The sequence below is a fragment of the Alosa pseudoharengus genome, unplaced genomic scaffold, assembly GCF_046254945.1.
Source record: "Alosa pseudoharengus isolate Yale_2024_CS ecotype anadromous, Long Island Sound unplaced genomic scaffold, YU_APseudo_1.1 YU_APseudo_1.1_scf_23, whole genome shotgun sequence".
Lineage (NCBI taxonomy): Eukaryota > Metazoa > Chordata > Actinopteri > Clupeiformes > Clupeidae > Alosa > Alosa pseudoharengus.
Window position 1 is genome coordinate 17,627,579 of NW_027468685.1, and position 20,596 is coordinate 17,648,174.

The 20,596-nt window shown below is 44.5% G+C and overlaps 1 protein-coding gene across 1 annotated transcript; it reads left to right on the plus strand.

Annotated features, from left to right (window-relative positions):
- The first annotated feature begins 17,114 nt into the window (after nt 1–17,114).
- Nucleotides 17,115–19,854, plus strand: LOC143140762 (MARCKS-related protein 1-B-like). Its single transcript, XM_076301853.1, has 2 exons — nt 17,115–17,394; nt 18,497–19,854. The coding sequence occupies exons 1-2, from the start codon at nt 17,308–17,310 to the stop codon at nt 19,058–19,060; spliced, it is 651 nt and encodes a 216-aa protein (XP_076157968.1). The 5' UTR covers nt 17,115–17,307; the 3' UTR covers nt 19,061–19,854.
- The last annotated feature ends 742 nt before the right edge of the window (nt 19,855–20,596 follow it).

Sequence of the window (20,596 nt, forward strand, 5' to 3'; positions counted from 1 at the left end):
CTCCTCTCTCCTCTCTGTACTTCCTCTCATCTCATCCATTCTACCTGCTCTCTCACATCTTTCCCTTCCCTTCTCTCTCTTTCTCTTTCTCTCTTTTCTCTCTTTTTTCTCTCTTGCTTCTCTGCAGAATGCATGGTTATCAGTCCTGACACCCCATGCCTACGCTTGGCTTCTGGCACTGATCCAGGACCAGTCCTCCGAGCAGAAGAGATGATATGAGTTGTAGAACCACAGCATTCATTGTCATATATACAGTGTATATACATATTCTAATTCACACACATATACACACACACACACGCGCAAACGCACGCACGCATGCACACACACAGACACACACACACACACACACACACACACACACACACACACACACACACACACACACACACACTCTTCCTCTCCACAAACTGAATAGGACACCGTGGCCTTCTGGGACCTGTATGCGGAATATAAAACACGTTTGGTTCACCGCCGGCCTGTTTTATGCAGACAGAGGCCCCTGCACTCCCATAGAGGCATGGCCCCTATGATTGAGGGAGATGAGCTAAAACATTTCTCGAGTGAGTAGCGGTCCAAAACTCGGCTCGGGGAATTTGATTACGCGCTCTGCCTCTGGTCTCTTCGGAAATCCTATCAGAGCCGAACTGCCGCTTGTTTTCAGCACTCATTTCCTGACCCGAGTCTCCACTAGTGGCGATGTGATCCAATCCATTATTGATGATATCGCTGTCTTTTTCTGCTACACCAAGAGCAACCGCAACCACACACACACACACACACACACACACACACACACACACACACACAAACACACAAAGCGATGAGTGATGAGTGTTTATGAGCCTCTAGCAGACATTTAATTGTAGAAATTGTGTTTTTCTTGAATTTCCCCTTGGGGATCAATAAAGTATCTATCTATCTATCTATCTTTTTTTACACAGGCCGTATAACAATGACAGGGCTATGTATAGGGAATGTGAAGTCTATGCCAGGGATCGGGAACCTTTTTAGCTGGAAGAGCCATAAATACCAAAATATCTTTAGTTGTCATATTGTAATTTGCGGTGTCTACTATTGAATGGCACACTCCTTATTCACTCTTATGATCCTATTGTCCTTGCACAAGGTGTTACCTGTAGCATACCTCTCTTGCATGCCTGTCAATTACTCTGCTCTGATGCCATATGGGGACTTGCAGGTACTGTAGCATCAGAGCAGGAATAGCTGATTAAACCATAGAAGGACAATAGTCAAAAAGTAAAGAATAATAATAAAATAATAAGAAGAAGAAAACATAAAATACACAAGGTGATAGTACATAAAAGCATGAAAGGGTAATAATTCTTGAATAATTTCTTGAATTTCCCCTGGGGATCAATAAAGTATCTATCTATCTATCTATCTATCTAATTAGGGCTGTCAAAATAACGTGTTTATTAATTGCAGAAATAATAACATTCAAATTTAACGCTGATTAATCACATTTCATAGTGACATTTGACCTAGTGCAGTCTGTGGTGTTTTATGTTGGATTGACACAATAGTGTAATATTTGCGTAATTTATCCGCTCATTTATTGTGATGAAAAATATCTCCACTTTTTCTGCAAGCCACATGCAATCAACAAATGAACCATATCTGGCTCATGAGCCATACGTTCCCAACTCCTGATTACTTTGGGATTTTTTTCACCGTTTTTTCTTTTTCTTCTTGTAATCGCTTTTGTAAGCATTCTCTAATTACTCCTTGGCACTTGCTTAGTGGCCCAGTTAACTGTACTCTTCATGTTTCTCTTTGTGTGTGTTGTGGGTATGTGTGTGTGTGAGCGGGCTATTTACAGTACATGCATATGAGTGAGTGAGTGAGTTTGTGTGTGTGTGTGTGTGTGTTTGTGTGTGTGTGTGTGTGTGTGTGTGTGTGTGCGTGTGTGTGTGTGTGTGTGTGTGTGTTTCACCGTTAGCTCCACATGCTCTTAGCATGCAGAACGGTAGCGGCAACTACAAAGCCAGGAGCTGGAGAGCGGCAGCAGAAGCACAGCGAGGATGAGGAGGCCCAAGAGGAAGAGCGAGTGGCAGCACCGAGCCCTGTGAAGTCTACTTTCAGGCATTAAATTTACAAAAGCAGCTCGAGAAGGAGAAGGAGCGAAAGAAAGAGAGAGGGAGAGTCTGCCTACCACAGCAGAGCAGCAGCAACAGCCATTTGCACAGAATTAGGTCAACACTTTCTCCTCTGAGTCTTCCCCTCCCCTCTCTCTCTCTCTCTCTCTCTTTCTCTCTCTCTCCTTCCATCTCTCACTCTCTCTCTCTCTCTCTCTTCCTCTCTGTCTTCACAGGCTCTAGATTATGAATTCTCTTTCACGTCTCGTGTGCAGCTGGCAATGGACTTGGGTGAGCGAGGGAGAGAGAGAGAGTGATGGGGAGAGCCGTGGTCCACATAGAATGGAGTCGCATTCCCCCTCTCTCAAGCTTTTTGTTAGGGTGGGCGAGCCGTTTGAAGTGGAGAGGAGAAGAGAGATGGAGAAAGAGCATCTCCACTTCAGGTGTCTCAGAGACCCTGTGGCTCCTGCGTGGCAAGCGGCTAGCCGAGACAAAAGCGTATGGAGCCAGTATTGCTTTTCGACAGCCTCCTCTGAAGCACATGAGTACATCTATGGCTTGAATTCAGAACAAAAGATAATGATGAAGACAGCGTTTCTACAGCAACTAAATGCAGCTGTGTTAGCTGTGATGGGCAAATTGCTGACATTCAACAAATTTAGCGAAAAATAGAAATATAGCTAGTGTAGCTAAAACACATTAACACACAGGAGTTATATCTGGTTCATTATTGTTTTTTATGTCATGCATACCTTTACCTTGGATTCAAAGTATTGTAATCACATTTAGTATAAACTGCCTTTAGATCAACAGAATACAGTAGCACCAACAGCCATAATACTGTCATAATATTCTATATAAACTAAAACAGAATGTACAACAGTATAACAGCACAACTGTATAACAAACACGTGCCACTCTCCTCAGCTAAATTTAACAAGGCATGGTAGGGAGGAGGGGGGGACAGTGCATTAAATGAATATCACCGTCATTAAAGATGAAATGGCGCTGTGTCTGTGTGGCATGGATGATTTATGAGATATCACACAGCTGGCAGCCATCTTGGGGAATCTGTCATTTCAAGAGACGACACTGCAGTATATCAGACCTGGGTAAAATGTGGTTTGAAAAACATTAGGTAGATTGTGTCTGTGTGAGAGTGTGTGTGTGTGTATGTCTGTGTGAGAGTGTGTGTCTGTGTGAGAGTGTGGTATCTGTGTGTGTGTGTGTGTGTGTGTATTTGTGAGAGAGTGTGGTGTCTGTGTGTCTGTATGTGTGAGAGAGTGTGGTGTCTGTTTGAGAGTGTGGTGTATGTGGTGTCTGCGTGTGTGTATGTGTGTGTCAACGGCTCTCTCAATCTACTGCACAAACTCCCCATTGTAAGGCTGTTATTTAAAATATGTGCAAGGCTCATGTGTTTACAGGTAACGGCTTAACATAATTTGCAGTCATACTCTTCGGCAAACCTTATCATAGCAAAGTTCAAATGAAATGTCTCCTTTCTGGCTTGAGTTATTCATAAAGAAATGGACATACTGTATAGTGACAATTATATGGTTTATAGATATAATTATATGTTTTAGAACAGACACTTAAGGAACTATACCCTTTTTTATCACAGTTTACTCATACCTGGAGAGGTGACTAGCCCAAAAAGACCCTTCCTGCGGAGTCTCAATACAGTAACTCACTTTCTGTGGAGCATAGCATGCAGTGTGCAAGTATAGTTTTGCTGTTGGGATGCCCATACAAATGACGTAGTTCACTACTTGTGACAACACAAATTGATTTAGATACTCAAACAGAACAATCTCTGCTGACAAGGACTTCGCCAAGTTACAGTATGGAAAACGGGAAATGTGTTATTTTATGATTTTTGGTAAACGCTGGGCACTGTAAAACATGATGAAAGAACACTTCTATACTAGCTCCTGTGAGTTTTATGGGAGATTTTGTTTACGCAGTCCCCCAACTCCACAACCCCCCCCCCCCCCCCCTCTCTCTCTGTCTGCCCCTGCAACACTCACCCTCAGTGTAAGCGGGCGTGGGGCCATATCCCTAAATCTACCCCGCTGAGCTATTCCCAGCCCCCCAGAAAACTGATGACAAAGCACAGATAGATGCATCTGCTCCGCCTGCGATGCTACATCATGAAAGAGTTATGCCGCCCTGTTACAGCTGGCGTGTCTCGCTCCATCTCTCTCTCTCTCTCTCTCTCTCTTTCTCTCTCTCTGCTATCGTCACCTTTATCAAAACATCCTATGACTCAAAAACACTGTAAGTGCCACTTCTTCACGCACACACACACACACACACAAACAAAGAAACAATACAGATAGGATTTCACATACATACCTACACACACACACAATCCACACACCTACACCTACCTACACACACACACAGAGATAGACCACTGAACCACATAGTCTTCCAGAATAATAAATAGTGTTGGAAGAGATGCACAGTGAAGCACTCTTGACCTCCGCAATGGCCGCCTATCCCCTTCCCAGCCACAACCTCCATCCACTCACCCACCCAACACACCACACCGCAACCCCCCTCTACCCCTCCACTGATGGTTGCTCAGCATTCACAGAATTGTCTGTGATTGGCCCAAAAAAAATGGTTGTTAAGCGTAGACTGACTTGACACTCTGTGATTGGTTAGGCTCAGCCGGCATGGGCTTTGCCATTGTGAGGCGGTGGGCAGGGGGAGACTATGCAAGAGCAGAATTAATGCTGGCACTGCAGCCAGTGGTTGCCAAGCTTGGCTGTGTGTGGACGACAAATACTGTCTACATTTTAGGCTGTATTTGAGTTTAAGTGCCTAAATTATATATTTGCCCATCTCTGTGTTTGGGTATGTGAGTGTGTGTGTGTGTTTTGTGATGCATGGTTGAGATATTTTCTGTGTTGTTTGTTTTGTTTGCATGTTTGTCTTTTTATTGTGTGTGTGTGTGTGTGTGTGGTGTGTTTGTATGGCTTTGACTCGACTGTCTGCTGCTCTGGCTTTGCCAAGCCTGGTCCCAGCTGTCGGGGTGTTGCTGAGCCCCTCCCCCCAGCCAACCCGACCACACACACACACACGCACACACACAGACACACACACACACCCCTCCTATTGTTTCCATTGAACACAGGGCCAGTGTTCTTGACTCAGCACAGCGCTGCCTGGACGCAATTCACAACAACACTTTACTGTAAAGTCTTTACTGTACGCCATGCCATCACCATGCCTCACACATACACACACATACACACACACACACACACACACACATATACACAAACACACATTACTACCACTACCACCAACTGGCACAAGGAGGGGTGTGTGTGTGTGTGTGTGCAGGAGGTACCCATGCCCACGGGTGAGGGCACGAGGCAGGGAGTGGGGGGAGGGTGCAAGAGGACTGAGAAAGAGGAGGAGAGCATTAAGCAAACAGCCTCTATTGACAGATGGGTTTAAAAGAGAGGAGGAAAAAAACGAAAACGAATGCAGGAGTATTGAATAAATACCCCCCTCCCACCACTACCCAATCTCCCACACCCTGCTTTCACACCCCTCCCCCCCCCACACACACACACACACACACCCTAAATTGATTGAGAAGAAAGCGAGTGCAAGCGCGAAATGAAGGATTCCCCTGTGATCCGTATGATAGAGAGAGAACCAATGAGGCTCTTACCAATGGCCCTGATAAAGTGCCCCCCCTCCCTCTCTCTCCCTCTCCCTCTCTCTCTCTCTCTCGTGTCCCTGATTGTGCTTTAATGGTCAGACTGTGAGCAGGGCAGCATGACTAATGAGGATGCAGACAATGCTCCTAAATCTGCCATAACAACAGCATGCCGATAGTCAGGGGTTGGCGAGGCAGACCTTAGTTAGTGCACATTTGATTGTTAAGCTGGACACCATGAATTTATTGTGTAACAGCATATCAGTATTAATTCCTTCCAATAAGTTCTTATCGATTGACTGTCTTTTATTTCTATTCTTTAATTGAAAACATATTCACAAAATGTCTACAGTACTCTGTACCTCTTTGCAACATATACCTCAGGTGGCTTTAAACATTATGTTCTATTCTCTACACTTAACTAACTTATTCATTTATCATGTATACAGACCTCACTGCTCTGTAACTGACCCTAGGCATATTAAATATTTTAAAAGGATTAATTATTGTAAATGCTTGTTCTGGAAAGACTGGTGGTACAAACTGGTAGGACTGAAGCAAGGTTTTTTGTTGTTGTTGTTTTCGGAGAGGTAAGAGAGTTCTGGTCAAATCCAGACTGACGCAGCATTGCCCAAGCAACCAGTGCTACAGAGTCAGAAATTAGCACACTTAAAGCCTGTCTTTAGCTTGGAGACAATAGTCTCTTGATCACCCATCTGAGTCAACCCATCCATGCATCGTCAGCTCAGGATCGCAGCTGTAAAGCTCAACGATGCCCTCCTTTCAAACTCCCATTTCAGAACCCTTTGAGGAAATAGCGGCCGACACATTAAATGTTTCAGGTTTCAGTACCACGTTGTTACAGTTCTCCAGGCTGAGAACAAGAATGCACCCCCCACACCCACCCAAAAACAGCTCCCCTCAAGCAGAGCCAAGACACCCAGCAAGTCTGTAACTCAGATGATCAGTATTCCGCAGGAATTCCAAGCATTCCCCAAATTCCATAGTAGTAACAGACACTGTGTTTTGGACGCAAAGCTTATGCATTTACTTGCCAAAACAACAGGCTGGGCCTTGTAAATCTTTCATGTTATCTCTCTCTGTTTTTTCTTGCTGTAAACACTGTCCCAAGGCTGTTTTTCAAGGACATCCATACTGTCATACAGAATGAGGCTTGTCAACGCTGTTACATTTTTGGTATGTTTTTTCACGCTTGTATTTTTTGGACGCATGTATTTCATGGATTGTCGTTGGTGTTTCCAACAAAACAATTACCCAAACTGTCATCATCTGTTTCTAAAACACACACATTACAGAGATCCAGTGTTTTCCATGTCAATCTATGCCGTCTCACTGTTTATGATGTGTAAATATCAGTGTGGTATGCATGCCGAATGGGTGGATTTGAGTTATTCATGACTTCTTGCTGAAGCATCCATTCTCCCAGGCATTTAGGGTCAGCACCATGGGTAAATGCAAGCCCCTATTTAAATAGCAATGGGTGCTAATCTCCACTGAACGACTGGCAAGCTCAGGACTCGACCAGTCCTGGCTGCACAGGGGGTGTCTGTGTGTCTCTCTTTATCAGCTCAGCAGAGAGACCACAGCACAGCTATGCTTTAGGGCACCAGAGAACCACTTCTCTCCAGCTGCAGCTAGCCTCTCATTCCTGTGAGAACCAGAGACGGAGAGAGAAAAATATTTCTTAGTTCTGTTTATGCCAATGCACTACTCGTGTCAGTGCTTTAGCCAGATCAATATTTGATTGGTTCTCCCAATTTGAATAGATAAATGCTCCAATTGATGGGGCCTTTAAATGCTCATTTAACAGAAACTCAGACAAGCACTGGCACTTTATGCGTAGGGCGCTCTGCGACAGTTATAACAGAACTCTCTTTAAGTTGGAAGATATATTGAATTGAGAAGCCTCCCCAAAGAGGCATGAATGTGTATGTTTGTCTATGACTTGGACTGCTGCAAACATGTCTAATGTGGTGGAACTGGACAGCCCTTAAACAAATTATGAGAATGCATGTCTCCTTAGACACATACCTGGAAATTAGAGCGAAACATGTGGTCAAAAAACACAGTGAAACTCAGATCGTATCAGTGCTCACATGGTCATGGCTAACGTCATACATAATTCCTCAAGAGAAGGATGCAAAACTGTTTGAAATCCGTAAACAAAAGTTGTGGTCGTTCCACTGAAACATGCCAGCAAAGCACACACACACACACACACACACACACACACATATTATCTGACATCAGGAAGGCTTATCTGCTATGCAGGGGATTGTTTAAACGAAGGCCCTTGGCAACCCCGGTCTCTCTCTCTGCTCTAGGTCCTTACTGCATCTCATTCACTTCAAAGCCCACAGCCTCACAAAGCCGGACTTGTTTGAGGAGGGATATAAAAAAACTGAGAATAGCTGAATTGTTGGTTTGCTCTTTTTTTTTCTGCACTAAAGAGAGCTTTTTTAATGACTTTGTCATACAAAGCTTAGTATTGTTGCCAGAGAAGAAAAAGACAACAATCTCTGTCATTGAGGAGGCGCGCTTGAACTTTTAATTAGATCTACACGCGTCCACAAACAGTTGTTCAGATGTGGTGTTTGCCTAATTATGGCACAGTACTAGCTATTACTTGCCAGGTTTGATGGTTGGTACGGTCACTGCCAAGTCAGACTGGACAGTGATCGCCAACCTAATAGGACCATTGATGTGGACACAAGCAAGGACCCTGGCGTGATCAAAAGCAGCTATGTCCTAAGTAATTTGATTAAAGTGACCTTGTTCGTTAATGATGTTAGCCTCTGAGTTTCTCGCTAATCAACAGCTCTAGACACATTGACATGGATCTAAGTGGGCCTTTTTGAGGCGCTTTCTGCTCTCTTTGTAGTGAATGGAGCCAGCCGCAAGCGTGTGAAATAGCAGCTCTCTTTGTCACCGGGAAGAACTGGAGTTTGCATTCTTTCGAGTGGCATCACAGAGAGTTGCTCCTTCACAGCTTCTATTTTTAAGATGGGCACTCGGTGATAAAAGCAGATTTTAACACTACACATCACACACACATGGGTCTGTGAGGAGAAACAATGCTTTCCTTTTTCTAGAATGATCCACCAGGGTGACAGACTGATGCTTAAAAAAGTACATGTAAGAACACTCTTGCGTGTGTGTAGTGGGGGGTTAATCTAGAGGTTCGATAGTGACCTACTTTGACTGCAGTACACGTTTGGGGGAAAGAAAAAAACGCAGAGGTATTTTTGACGCAAGTCTTAAAACCCTCCACAAAAGATGTCGATAATGACCTGGGCCCACTCCCCCATTCCGCTCATCCTCTGGCTGCCTTCAGAGGAAAGAAAAGAGGGGATTTAATGAGGGGGGGGGGGGGGGGGGGGGGGGGGGGGGGGGGGGGGGGGGGGGGGGGGTTGGTGCCACTCACCTTGGGAAAAGGAAAAATGGCGTGCCATTGCAGGGGGAATTTCACACGTCCAAATCTGCACTCTGCACACTGAATGAAACCCCTAAGTTTAGAGAAGAAGGGAAACACGGAAAGCCGAATGAAAAGGGATGGAGGGGCAGAGAGAGGGGGAGAGAGAGAGAGAGAGAGAGATAGGGGGGGGCATTCTTAAAGGAAGGAGAGAAAAAAGGGATGGAGACAATTAAGGATATAGGGCTGAGAAGGAGAGGAAGAGCGAGAGAATGATGTGCAGGGAGAAAGCCCTGAGTCTAAATTTGAGGGCATGAGATATGCATCTCAGAGCAATAAAGAGAAGGGGAGAGAGCAAGAAAGAGACAGAGAATCTCTCAAAGATCCCAGTGCGATTAAAAGAGAGAGAGAGAGAAACAGAATGAGGATGTTTGATGCCAAACAGTCCCTGTTAGTGGTAGATACCACCCCCACCCCAACACACTCAACACCTCATCCACACTATTTGACCTCCATGCGAAAACCCCTACTAACACCACCCTACCCCCACAACTCTCCCACCCCCCACACACTCACTACCTTATCATCCAATGTACAGTACACAAAACCCATCCCCCCACCCATCCACATGCCCCCCCACACACACACTGGGTAGGTTTTGCAGTCTGTCCATTTGTCATTAATTAGATTTAGCCTCTGTCAACCGAAAACCCCGAGCTTATCTCTCTCTCGGCAGGACACACAGGGACTGCCCTTCTTAATGCACCTCTCTGTATGCTAAGACACTGAGTAAATTGCTCTGGCTCCATTGCTCCAAAATGGCAGCCCCACCCCCCCCCCCCCCCCCTTGTCACACCACCCTGCCCCTGTTGACCATCCTGATATCATTTTTTAAGGAACTGAAGGGTATTCATTCAGTCAGACTAATGATCTGTTTGTGTGTGTGTTTCTGTGTGTGTGTTTTGTGTTTATCTGTTTTTTACCCCCCACAAAGAGCTGGTCTGAGCTGTAACACACCCTATTGTGAAGTTAAGTAACATTATGGAGCTAATGAATGTGTGTGTGTGTGTGTGTGTGTGTGTGTGTGTGTGTGTGTGTGTGTGTGTGTGGAGGGTAGGGTAGGGGAGAGGTGTGTGTGTGTTGAAGGCGCATGGTTCAGTAGGACAGAGTAGACCCACTGGCAGTACAGCTGCAGCATTAGTGGGTTAGTGTGCCATCATCCCATTCATCAGTATGCCTGCTATTCTCTCTCTCTCTCTCTCTCATTTGGGCTCTTGCTCTGCACTCAAATCTGCCCAGCCGCGCTGCAGTGCCCAGTCACAAAGTGAGAGTGCTCCAGAAGAGGGCTGTTGGTGTCAGTGGCTCAAGGGCTAGGAGTCACTCTCAACAGAGAAACATTGACATGGTTATACACTGAGTTGAGGGGGAAGATCAACTGCAGACTGAGTGTGTGCAGTTTTTAATTGTGTGTGTGTGTGTGTGTGTGTGTGTGTTTGTCCCATTTCATGTTAGTCATACTGGTGTAAATGAGACCCAGACAGTGCATAGTGTCTTTTCCTCCTCAGCCCCCCTCCCAACACACACACACTCACACAAACAGACAGAATACAAAGATCCCTAGCTTCAGGACATACAGAAATACACTACAAGCATTTCCCTGCAAAATCTCATCACAAGCACACACTTATGTACAGACACACACACACATACATACACACACACACACACACACACACACACACACGCACACACGCACACATGCACATGCATTGTAATAAGGGAAGAGCGGATGGTCAGCGTGAAATAGTCATGAGTAAGCATTAATCCCTTCTGACATATAAGCGTGCCACTGACCTTATTACTATGACAACAGATGTAAACAGTGTGTGTGTGCGCGCGTGTGTCTGTGTAGGGGGGGAGGGTGCAATTATAATAATACTCACAGGGTGACACATAAACATTCACACTCACACACACACACACACACACTGTAGCAAGTAGGGTTTTTTTCTTCTTGATATAAATGTATCCAGGTTGGCATGTCATGGACTGAGGCTGTAGCTCCATCTGTGTTCTCTGCACCACTAACCTGCATCCAGCTTCCTCTCACTCCTGTGTGCTCTAAACCTTTACCAGACACAGAATAACACTGCCTAAAAAAAACCCTGTGCCCATTGCTCTCAAATACAGTGCAAACTCACAAATATGTTTTGCCAGGTGACTGTATTAGCCATGGTGTTATTACATGGCTTGTTGTATAATCCATTGTCTGTGTTTTAAGAGGTTAAACTAATTGGAATGCTGTTGCATAATGGAAACGCTGACTGCCACGAACGGCTCCTGGTGATTATAACAATAGCGAGGGATTATAATCCCCCCCAAAAAAACGCAGTGCTAATCTCTAGATCTGAATCCCCAGCAGACACCCGTCAACCAGCCAATCTGTGTCCCCTCCGAGCTTTTCTTTCTCTCTCTTTCTCTCTCTCCCTCTCTGGGTGAGATGGGTTATAGGTGATGCAGAAGCACATGATCCCAGTGTAAAACCGTGCCTCTTTTAGTCATGGACGTGGTTCCCAAAAATGGATCTTGCTTCCTCATTGTCATGGGTGACTGTTTGTGCGTGTGTGTGTGTGTGTGTGTGTGTGTGTGTGTGTGTGTGTGTGTGTGTGCCCGCGCGTGCACACTCTCGAGCGTAGAGGACGGCTGCTCAGCCCACGCTGCACAGCAAAAATAGACGCTTCTCCTTTCATCCTTTCATGGATGGCAGCGCATTCAGCACTTCTTCTCTCATTTTCCCTTTCTCCTTCTCTCTTTCTCTATCTTTCTCTTTCCTGAAACCATTGAGTTGTCAAGAGGCACGGGAAGAGGAATAGGTGTGTGTGTGTGTGTGTGTGAGAGAGAGAGAGACAGAAAGTGAGAGAAATAGATAGATAGACCGAAGTACAACAGAGTAAAAGCCTGAAAAGACCAAAAAAATAAATAGATAGATGGGAAAAAAAGAAAGAGAAAGAGGCCTAAAGGAAAAAACGGGGTGCTGGTCAGATCAGACTGCCAAATCCATTCACTCCGCTGTCCATCAAAATGGCTCAGACAAGCGCCGGCCACTCTGAACGTTATCTGCCTACCTCACCTGTGGTCACATTGTTTTCAACGTATCAATCTGCTGCCTGGAGCTGCCTACAGACCCCCCACCTTTTTCATCCAATCTCTCACTCTTTCTTTCTCTCTTTCTGTCAGTCTTTCCGATGGGGTTGTTGCTCTAACATGGCCGCCATCTATGTAGTGGGCCACCGTACTGGTATACAGTGACCACGGGAGTCGAAAGAGATAGAGAGAGAAAGAGAGAGAGCAAGAGGAGGATGAGAAGAGGTGAAAGGAGAGAGGTGTGTGCGAGAAACACACAGAGACACATCTGTTCTCAATACCCGCCACCGCCGCTGCTCAGAGCAGTTGGCCTAATTTAATTCACAAAATCTCGTCGCTGCGTGGTAAACAAACCATTTTTCTCATTTAGAGATTGCTGGGGAGACAAAGACATGCACACATGGAGGAGCGTTTGGCGAGATGGCCGCATGAGGAGGGTCATTAGCACGGGTTTGTTAGCGGACGGTGGGATGACCGTGAGGTGGTGGACGGATGGATGGCGGTTGGACAGGGTCACCATCCCCCACCATCATAGTGTGTGTGCGTGTGTGTGTGTGAGTGCATCAGGTTCAGAACTAGCCAGTGCGAGTCCAAAGTTTGAACAGAAAAGAGATTTTGAAGTGCAAGCCCATAAAAAGTAACAAAAAATAAACTTTCACTTTCATGTTGAAATGTCATTGAAATCAAATGCTATTGAACTACTACTACTACTACAGTTGTTGGGTTTTTTTGGATTCCCCTCTCTGTTTCTGGGACTTCCCCTGATTTTAGCCAGATAAATCTGCTTGTGTTGAAAGAACCACACAAAACACTATCTCTCTCTCTCTCTCTCTCTCTCTCTCTCTCTCTCTCTCTCACACACACACACACACACACACACACACACACATAAACAAACACATTCACACAGGCCAAGTAACACACATCTAACAAACAGTAGCTGAACGGAGAGTGCGAAAGTGAAACGCCTGAGCTAATGATTACCTTAAATGACCTCATACAGATATAATACCGGTCTGACAATCCAGAATATGGAAACCCCCTGCCTGCTCTTTCTGTTCAATCAGAAACTGCCACCCTTTCATCACAGCGGTGTTTCAGGTACATTCCAGCTCCTCCACCACCCTGCCATGAAGGCCATGTGATCTTATCCAAAGACATAGCTTTATAGAGGTTGGGGAAGTGAAACTAACTGGAAGCAGAGGGCATCAGAGATAAACAGACAGTACTTCCCAGTCACCACTAGAATTTCAGGGACATCCCTGGCTGCCAGGCTGGCTTTTACAGGAAAAACGGAGAGCCACACAGGTGATGTTCTGCTTAATCGGCTCTGGACAAGAAAAGCACAATGTTTGAAGCCAAACTAAATATTAGTGTACATTTTGAATCAAATTACAGATGTCAGTGTAAACAGACACGGATTATGTGCATGATTGTCCTTGGTGAGGAGCAGCTGTGCAAAAATCACCTTGTGAGGGAGAAGCTGCCTATTCGAGCCTTCAGCCAGAATAGCTAAATATGTGCTTCAGCAGGGTATCATGGTGGTCTTGGGCCTACAGGTCCGTCTATATCACAGTGTTACTCAGCCATCCTCCCTCACAGTATCTTATGTTGATGTTTTCAGTGGCACGTCAAGGCCTACATGCAAAACGTGAGGACGATCAAAGAATAGAGAATGCCCCTTGACCTTGTGACCTCAACCTTTAGCCGCAGCCCAAGCTAAAACTCAAAGCTAAAGTCAAGATTATTTTTCTTGCTTGTCCACCCCAACTTGGACATCTGTCTTGTGGAAGGCACCGCCATATGCTCCTTTTGTCTCAGACACACGTCTCAGGATCTTAGCACTTTTTATTGATCGATGACCACCAGAGATTAGAGGAAGGGGGAGCTCATGTTGCTGACCCCATCCGCTGAAGACAAAAGACTGATAAAAAAAAACCTTGGGACAAAAAAATTGAAGCTTTAAGAAGATAAGTGACACAAAAAAGTCTCAGTTCTTTCTGTGTACTAAGAGATCGTACTAAGTCAATAGGAGGAGCCAGTAAGAGCTTAATACAAACAATTGAAATTTCTTGGAAAGCTATGAATTCATTGATGTATGCAATCTCTCTCTCTCTTTCTCTCTCTCTATCCCTCTGTTACTCACTCACTCACTCATCTCCCTCCCTCCCCCTCCGTGCACCCCGACTTGTGATGCTCATCAGTTGGCTTTCTGAAAGGAGAACAATAGGGCCTTTTGAGGATAGAAATCTCAGTCAGTGTTCAGGCATGAAATCCGGGCAAGCTAACAAAAAGAGCCATTGACTCCGCAAAGGGTTGAAAAAAAGGGAGTGATAAGATGCCCCACGTCGAGCGTCGCTGAAATCAGTCCACAGCCTCAAGGCCAGAGATCGAGAGAGACAGAGGGAGGGAGGGATAGAGAAAAGTGAAAGAGTAGAAAACATAAGCCTGACCATTTTCATATACTTACTGTTTTCAAAACTACCCAGAGAACTGTATCGATGTTGCTATCTCTCTCTCTCACATCATGCTTGATACATCGTAACATTGTCAAAAAAAACGGATTGCACGCTGTGCAAAAAAAAAAAACGGATCTCACGGTCCATAATGAGTTTATGAAAAGGTTTCAGTTCTTATCAAGGGTTTATGGGAATGTGCTCTCTTGAGAATTCCATTTACTCAGCAATATGCTGTGCATATTTGACCTGAATCCCATTGGCCTAGATTGATAATTTCCATTAATGTATATGGGAATGGGGATTTCGAACTTGTAAAGAAAGGACAGGAAGTTCATGATTAAGTCGCAATAATAAACTAACGGACGACCACTGGTCACTTAAAGGGTTTACGTTCATGAACTGTCTCTATGGTGTCTTGACCTAAGGTTACTGGGCTGACCCCTTAATTCACTTCTGAAAGACGTTTGTTGATCGGCTTCAGAGGGTCCACATGGCAGATGTGAGCATATTTGTTTATGTCATGCCACCTGGCATATGACGTCTCTGCTGGAGAATCAAAGGTCAGGTATTCGGTCTTTGAGGCCTGAGGGTGGGGGGGGGGGGGGGGGGTTGGACACCCATCTCCTCCTCCCCGACCACTACCACAGCATTCTTCCTGCTGGGTCCCAACCAGTCTGGAGGTAAACTGCTGTTTGATAGCCGGCCTATTTACAGTCCCATCAGCGGGCCATCAGCACAACTCATTAGCATTTCCAGCTAACAAAAGAAATCACTCGACGTTAGGTTGGCCTTTAATGCCAATAACTGTTGTGCACGTGGTGGTGGGTGACAGTGTGTGTGTGTGTGTGTGTGGGGGGGGGGGGGGTGGTTAAAACTTAAAAACTTAAAAGAGACACAACATGGATCGTTGGCCAAGGCCGTCCAAACACGTATGAAATGACCACACCTCCAGTGTGTGGCACGTCCTGGACGTCTAACAGCTCCACAGCTAGCTGCCCTCTACAAAGAAGATATTTCACACACACACACACACACACACACACACTGGCTTTTAGAAAAGAGAGCGAAATTATGAAACCAATCAAAACCAAACGACAAAGCAGAAAAAAGGCATTGATGCCCCACAACAGACCCTTGTCCCATCCACCAGTCCCCAAAGGGAGAAAAAGAAGAAGCACCTTGTGTTCAATAGAGGAGGTTATTCATGGCATTCTCCTTCTGATGCTAAAAGGAGCAGTTAAAGCCTCATAACCCTTACACACACTCTCCAAGAGGTTGGAGTTGTTCTGAAATAGAACCCTGACACAAATGAGGTGAACATTTCTATGTGAGTGCTTGCGTGCTTGGCATTCCTCTGCTGACAGTGGATACTTTATGTCATTCTACAAGGCCACAGTAGGGTGGGATGATTTATGAGTGTAGAGTGTAGAAAAACCAGCACTATTTCCATTTAAAGCAGCTGTAACACCATTTGGCGCAGTTCAAGACCCCCCAATGTACGGGCGTATTGTAATGATTTAAATTATTTTTGGTATAGGACATAATGTGTTGTGAGGCTATTTTAATCTGAAAAGGCAAAATGGTAAAATATGTGGCAACTCTCTTAAATGAAAAGGTCAAGAGAGCTAAAAGTAAAAAGGGATAGAGATAAAACCCAGAATCAACAGGTTCGGAGGCATACAACTTCCAACATCAACATTAGCAGCATACTTTTAATGTATAATTGATACTCACTCACTCATATATATATATATATATATATATATATATAGAGAGAGAGAGAGATACTTTGATTACAGTCCTTGATGAAACTCTGTACACTTTAGTCTTGGACCTGGTAGTTACATTACGAGGATGGAGTAGATCGCCTATATTAAATGGCTGATAAGTGATTAGGCTAGCATATCTCTAGGATCAGTGGAGGTTACTCCATGTATTGTAGGCTACATTGACCATCTATAGCTTTCTTTCGTTTTATTGCTGCTTAGCAGTTTCCAAAAACACGACGAATTCGACTTCCATTCATAACATCTAGCAGTTAAATTATACCTCATCATTTTTAATTTAACAACGTCGGTATGGAGAGTGATCGGCATTCCAAATGATGATGATGTTAAAAATGGCATAGGCCTCTTTGCCATTAGAGGGTGGGAACTGGAGGGGGGGTGAGGGGTCTAAAATTGGGCGGAGAAACTAGTTCGTTTTCTCAGATTGGTTAAACTTGTAGGGACACGCCCATAGGTGGTGCATTTGGTTATCTTGAAGCGCTGTTCAACTGGTACTGGTAGTAGTAGGTTCCTTCTCACGATAGGAACGGTCTGGGGATAACGAGGTCTGGAGAAGTCTGAATTTTTTTCCCCCATTCTTAAGGAATAAAGAGAAATTCCTTTAAGCGTTGGATGAACAACACCCTCCTTGGGCTGGATTTATTTTTCAACTCTCCGATTTAGATTCTTTTCATTTCCTTTACATAAAAATAACAAATTCATCGCTATGGGATCCCAGGCATCAAAGGGAGGAGTGGCTGTTGAGGGGAAAGCCGCCGCTGCTGACCCGGCTGCCGTCAAGACAAACGGACAGGTAGGCACTGGCTCCTCGGTTATCACCACGCTGTTATGGCGACACACCCACATCGACACAGACCGAGCTCCGCTCTCAGTATCTGCTTTGTTGTAATTGTAAATAGGAAAACTAAACACGAACCCTGGTTATTTTACTGCTTAAGGCTGTAAAAGGCTATATTGTTACTTACAGATAAGAGTCAATCCGGCTTGCGCGCTTCTGTGATTTGGAGAGGTTGGAGACTCGAGGGATGCGCGTGTCCAAAAGTAGAGAGCTGTCCATCAAAACCCAGTTGATAGTGTGGAATATGTAGAAATGTGAAAATGTCGCGGACATAGGCCTATATGATTAACAGTTTTTGGTTGACTGGCTGGTTAAATGGACTCGATTGGCAGCGAAGTGCAAGACAAGATGGAGAATGCCTAAATTAGACCGTTTCTATTGCTTTATTTTTTTCTATTTTAGAACTGTTCAGGCAATTTTGATTGGGGTTGACTATAGTTCCAAAATTTGTATCGATGAAATAATTAGAATTGTCCATGTTTTTCATGTGACAGTATGGCTCTAGAGCGAGCGACATCGTTGGCAGACGCATGAGCTGGCGAGTCTAGACGGGGGACTAGTATGCATGTCTACATGCAGTGGTTGGATATATCAAAGATATATTCAATTAAAAAGTTGTCAAATCTCAGATATTTAAGTTGCATTTAGTTGTTAAATGTTTTTGACGGTGTGTTAACTCGTTGTAAACGACTTTATTGTCGACGACAACGTTTGGGAATCATAATGGAATTCGTAACGATGCACAGATCGATTCCAGCCTTTTGTCTCAAGACTGCTGTCTCGACCGCTTGCACACACGCAGCATGTCTGCGTTGTTAGGTCGCCCCCCCACGATTACACGAGGTACTGCAAGGCGTCACCTAAAATCCATTCATTATGCACGATGCATCAACGATATGTTGGTCGACGACCTCGGTGGTTTAAAATCATTTGAGTTCGGCTTATTTTGCCCAGAGGCTGCACATTGCTTATATTTAATAATTTATGTCGGTGAAAAGCACCATTCTGAGAAATAAACGCTATATTCAATTCCCCAATTCTCTTTGTGTCTCTCCAGGAGAATGGTCATGTCAAGACCAATGGTGATGTTTCTGCCAAAGCTGAGGGCGACGCTGCCGCCACCACCAACGGCTCAGCCGAAGCCGCCAAAGAAGAGGGTGCCAGCGATGCCATCGAACCCGCTCCGGCTGCCGAGGGTGAGGCCGCCAAGCCTGAGGGCGAGGCCACCAAAGAGACCCCCAAGAAGAAGAAGAAGAAGTTCTCCCTGAAGAACTCCTTCAAGTTCAAGGGCATCTCCCTGAAGAAGAACAAGAAGGAGAAGGAGGTGAAGGAGGAGGCGGTCGCCACCGTGGAGGAGAAGGCCGAAGAGACCGCCCCAGCTGCGGACGGCGCCGCGGACGCTGCCCCTGCCGCCGAGGAGAAGAAGGAGGAGGCCGCCAAAGCCGAGGAAGCTGCCCCTGCGGCCGAAGCTCCCAAGGCGGAGGAGACCCCTGCCAAGGTTGAGGAGGCCCCAGCCCCCCAGAAGGAAGAGGCTGCTGCTGCTGCCGCCGCCCCTGCTGAGCCCACAAAACCAACAGAGGAGACCAGCTCAACACCCGCACCATCCGAACAGAAAGAGTGATTGTACTTCACAAGGACCGCGAACTGTTTTTCAAAAAAAAAAAATACAAATATATATATATATTTATATATATGTGTATATGTATACATATGTATATATACATGGATATATGTATATGTATATATACACATGTATGTGAAAAAAAGACTCCTTGTGCCACTTTCTTTAAGAATAATAACAACAGACAAAACTAGACTCACTAGTTCACTTCCCTGATTATGGCTCAATGATCTGGAACTCAGCTGCATCCACACAGATGGGACTCAGTGTCAGAAGGGGGTTGAACACGTGTGTAAGAGTTGGAGTCGAAGGCTGTGCATCTCCCAAACACTCGCAGATGCTAAAGATGTTTGTTCAACAGGAAGGCGAGAGGTGCCCAACACCTCATTAAGTGACTGTTTAGAGAAAAAAAAAATGGAGATTGAGAAAAAGATGACAAAAGACTTGCCAACTTTCTACATTCCTATATTTTAACCCAAATTTAAGTATTTTGTGGTGTATAGAGAACCATTTTAAATATTCAGAAGGCTTTGTCTTGTTTGTTTAAAAAAATCGCAATTTAATTTTCATCTTGGCTAAACAGAAAAAAAGAAACACATTTGAGCTTGCTATGTTCACATTTGAAGTTTTAAAAGAAGCAGAGTTGTTATGTGTTAAATGTGAGCCTTGATCTGCTTTTTTGTCTCTGTAAATACATTTGACCGATTTTGTTCTTTATTTTGCTAATGTTTAAAGATGTTACTGGTTTTATTGTAAAGTTGATAATGGTAAATAAATGTTGGTTACCTACTTAAGTTGGTTTCCTGTACTTCTATGGGTGAGGGAATGGATCTTTACATAAATGAACACAGATCATTTCATAATGACAGCCAAATCATTTAGGCCAAGTCATGTATTAAACAACAACAACAAATTTTGCTCACACAAATATACATAGGTTTATTTCACTCAGTTTCACAACATAGCATGATCCAAATAAGATTACAATCTAATCATAGAAACATGACAACCTAGACAGAGCATAAATATAGTACATCATCATGACATTACTCATAAACATGATGCACACCTACGTTGTTGAGCACCTAAAGTATAAACAAAAAAATGACACACTATCCTACAAATATGGCATCTGTGCGGTCATGCTATTATAGTTGTTTGTTTTTCTGTGGCCTACAATGAGGTGTCCACAAGTGTGTGGTGGTGTCGGCTACCATCAGCATCACATCCTGAATAACTGTGGTCTGGAAGCAACATCCACATAGTTCACATCAGCATGAGTGTTATTTTGATGTTTTCTTCATATTCTACACGTGGATGTGCATTTTTCTTAGTAATGACTCACATACTTCGTAACACCTGTAATTTTTAAAAATGTGATCATCATGCTAGACTATTCATTGACATTCTCTGCTGTTATGTCCAATGAAATTGGTCACTTGCAATTACATAACCTTAGCAAAGGCAACTGCATACATGCATCTGTCTCATGATGGGTTAAACTGACTGAGCATGAAATATTTTTGACCTTCAGCA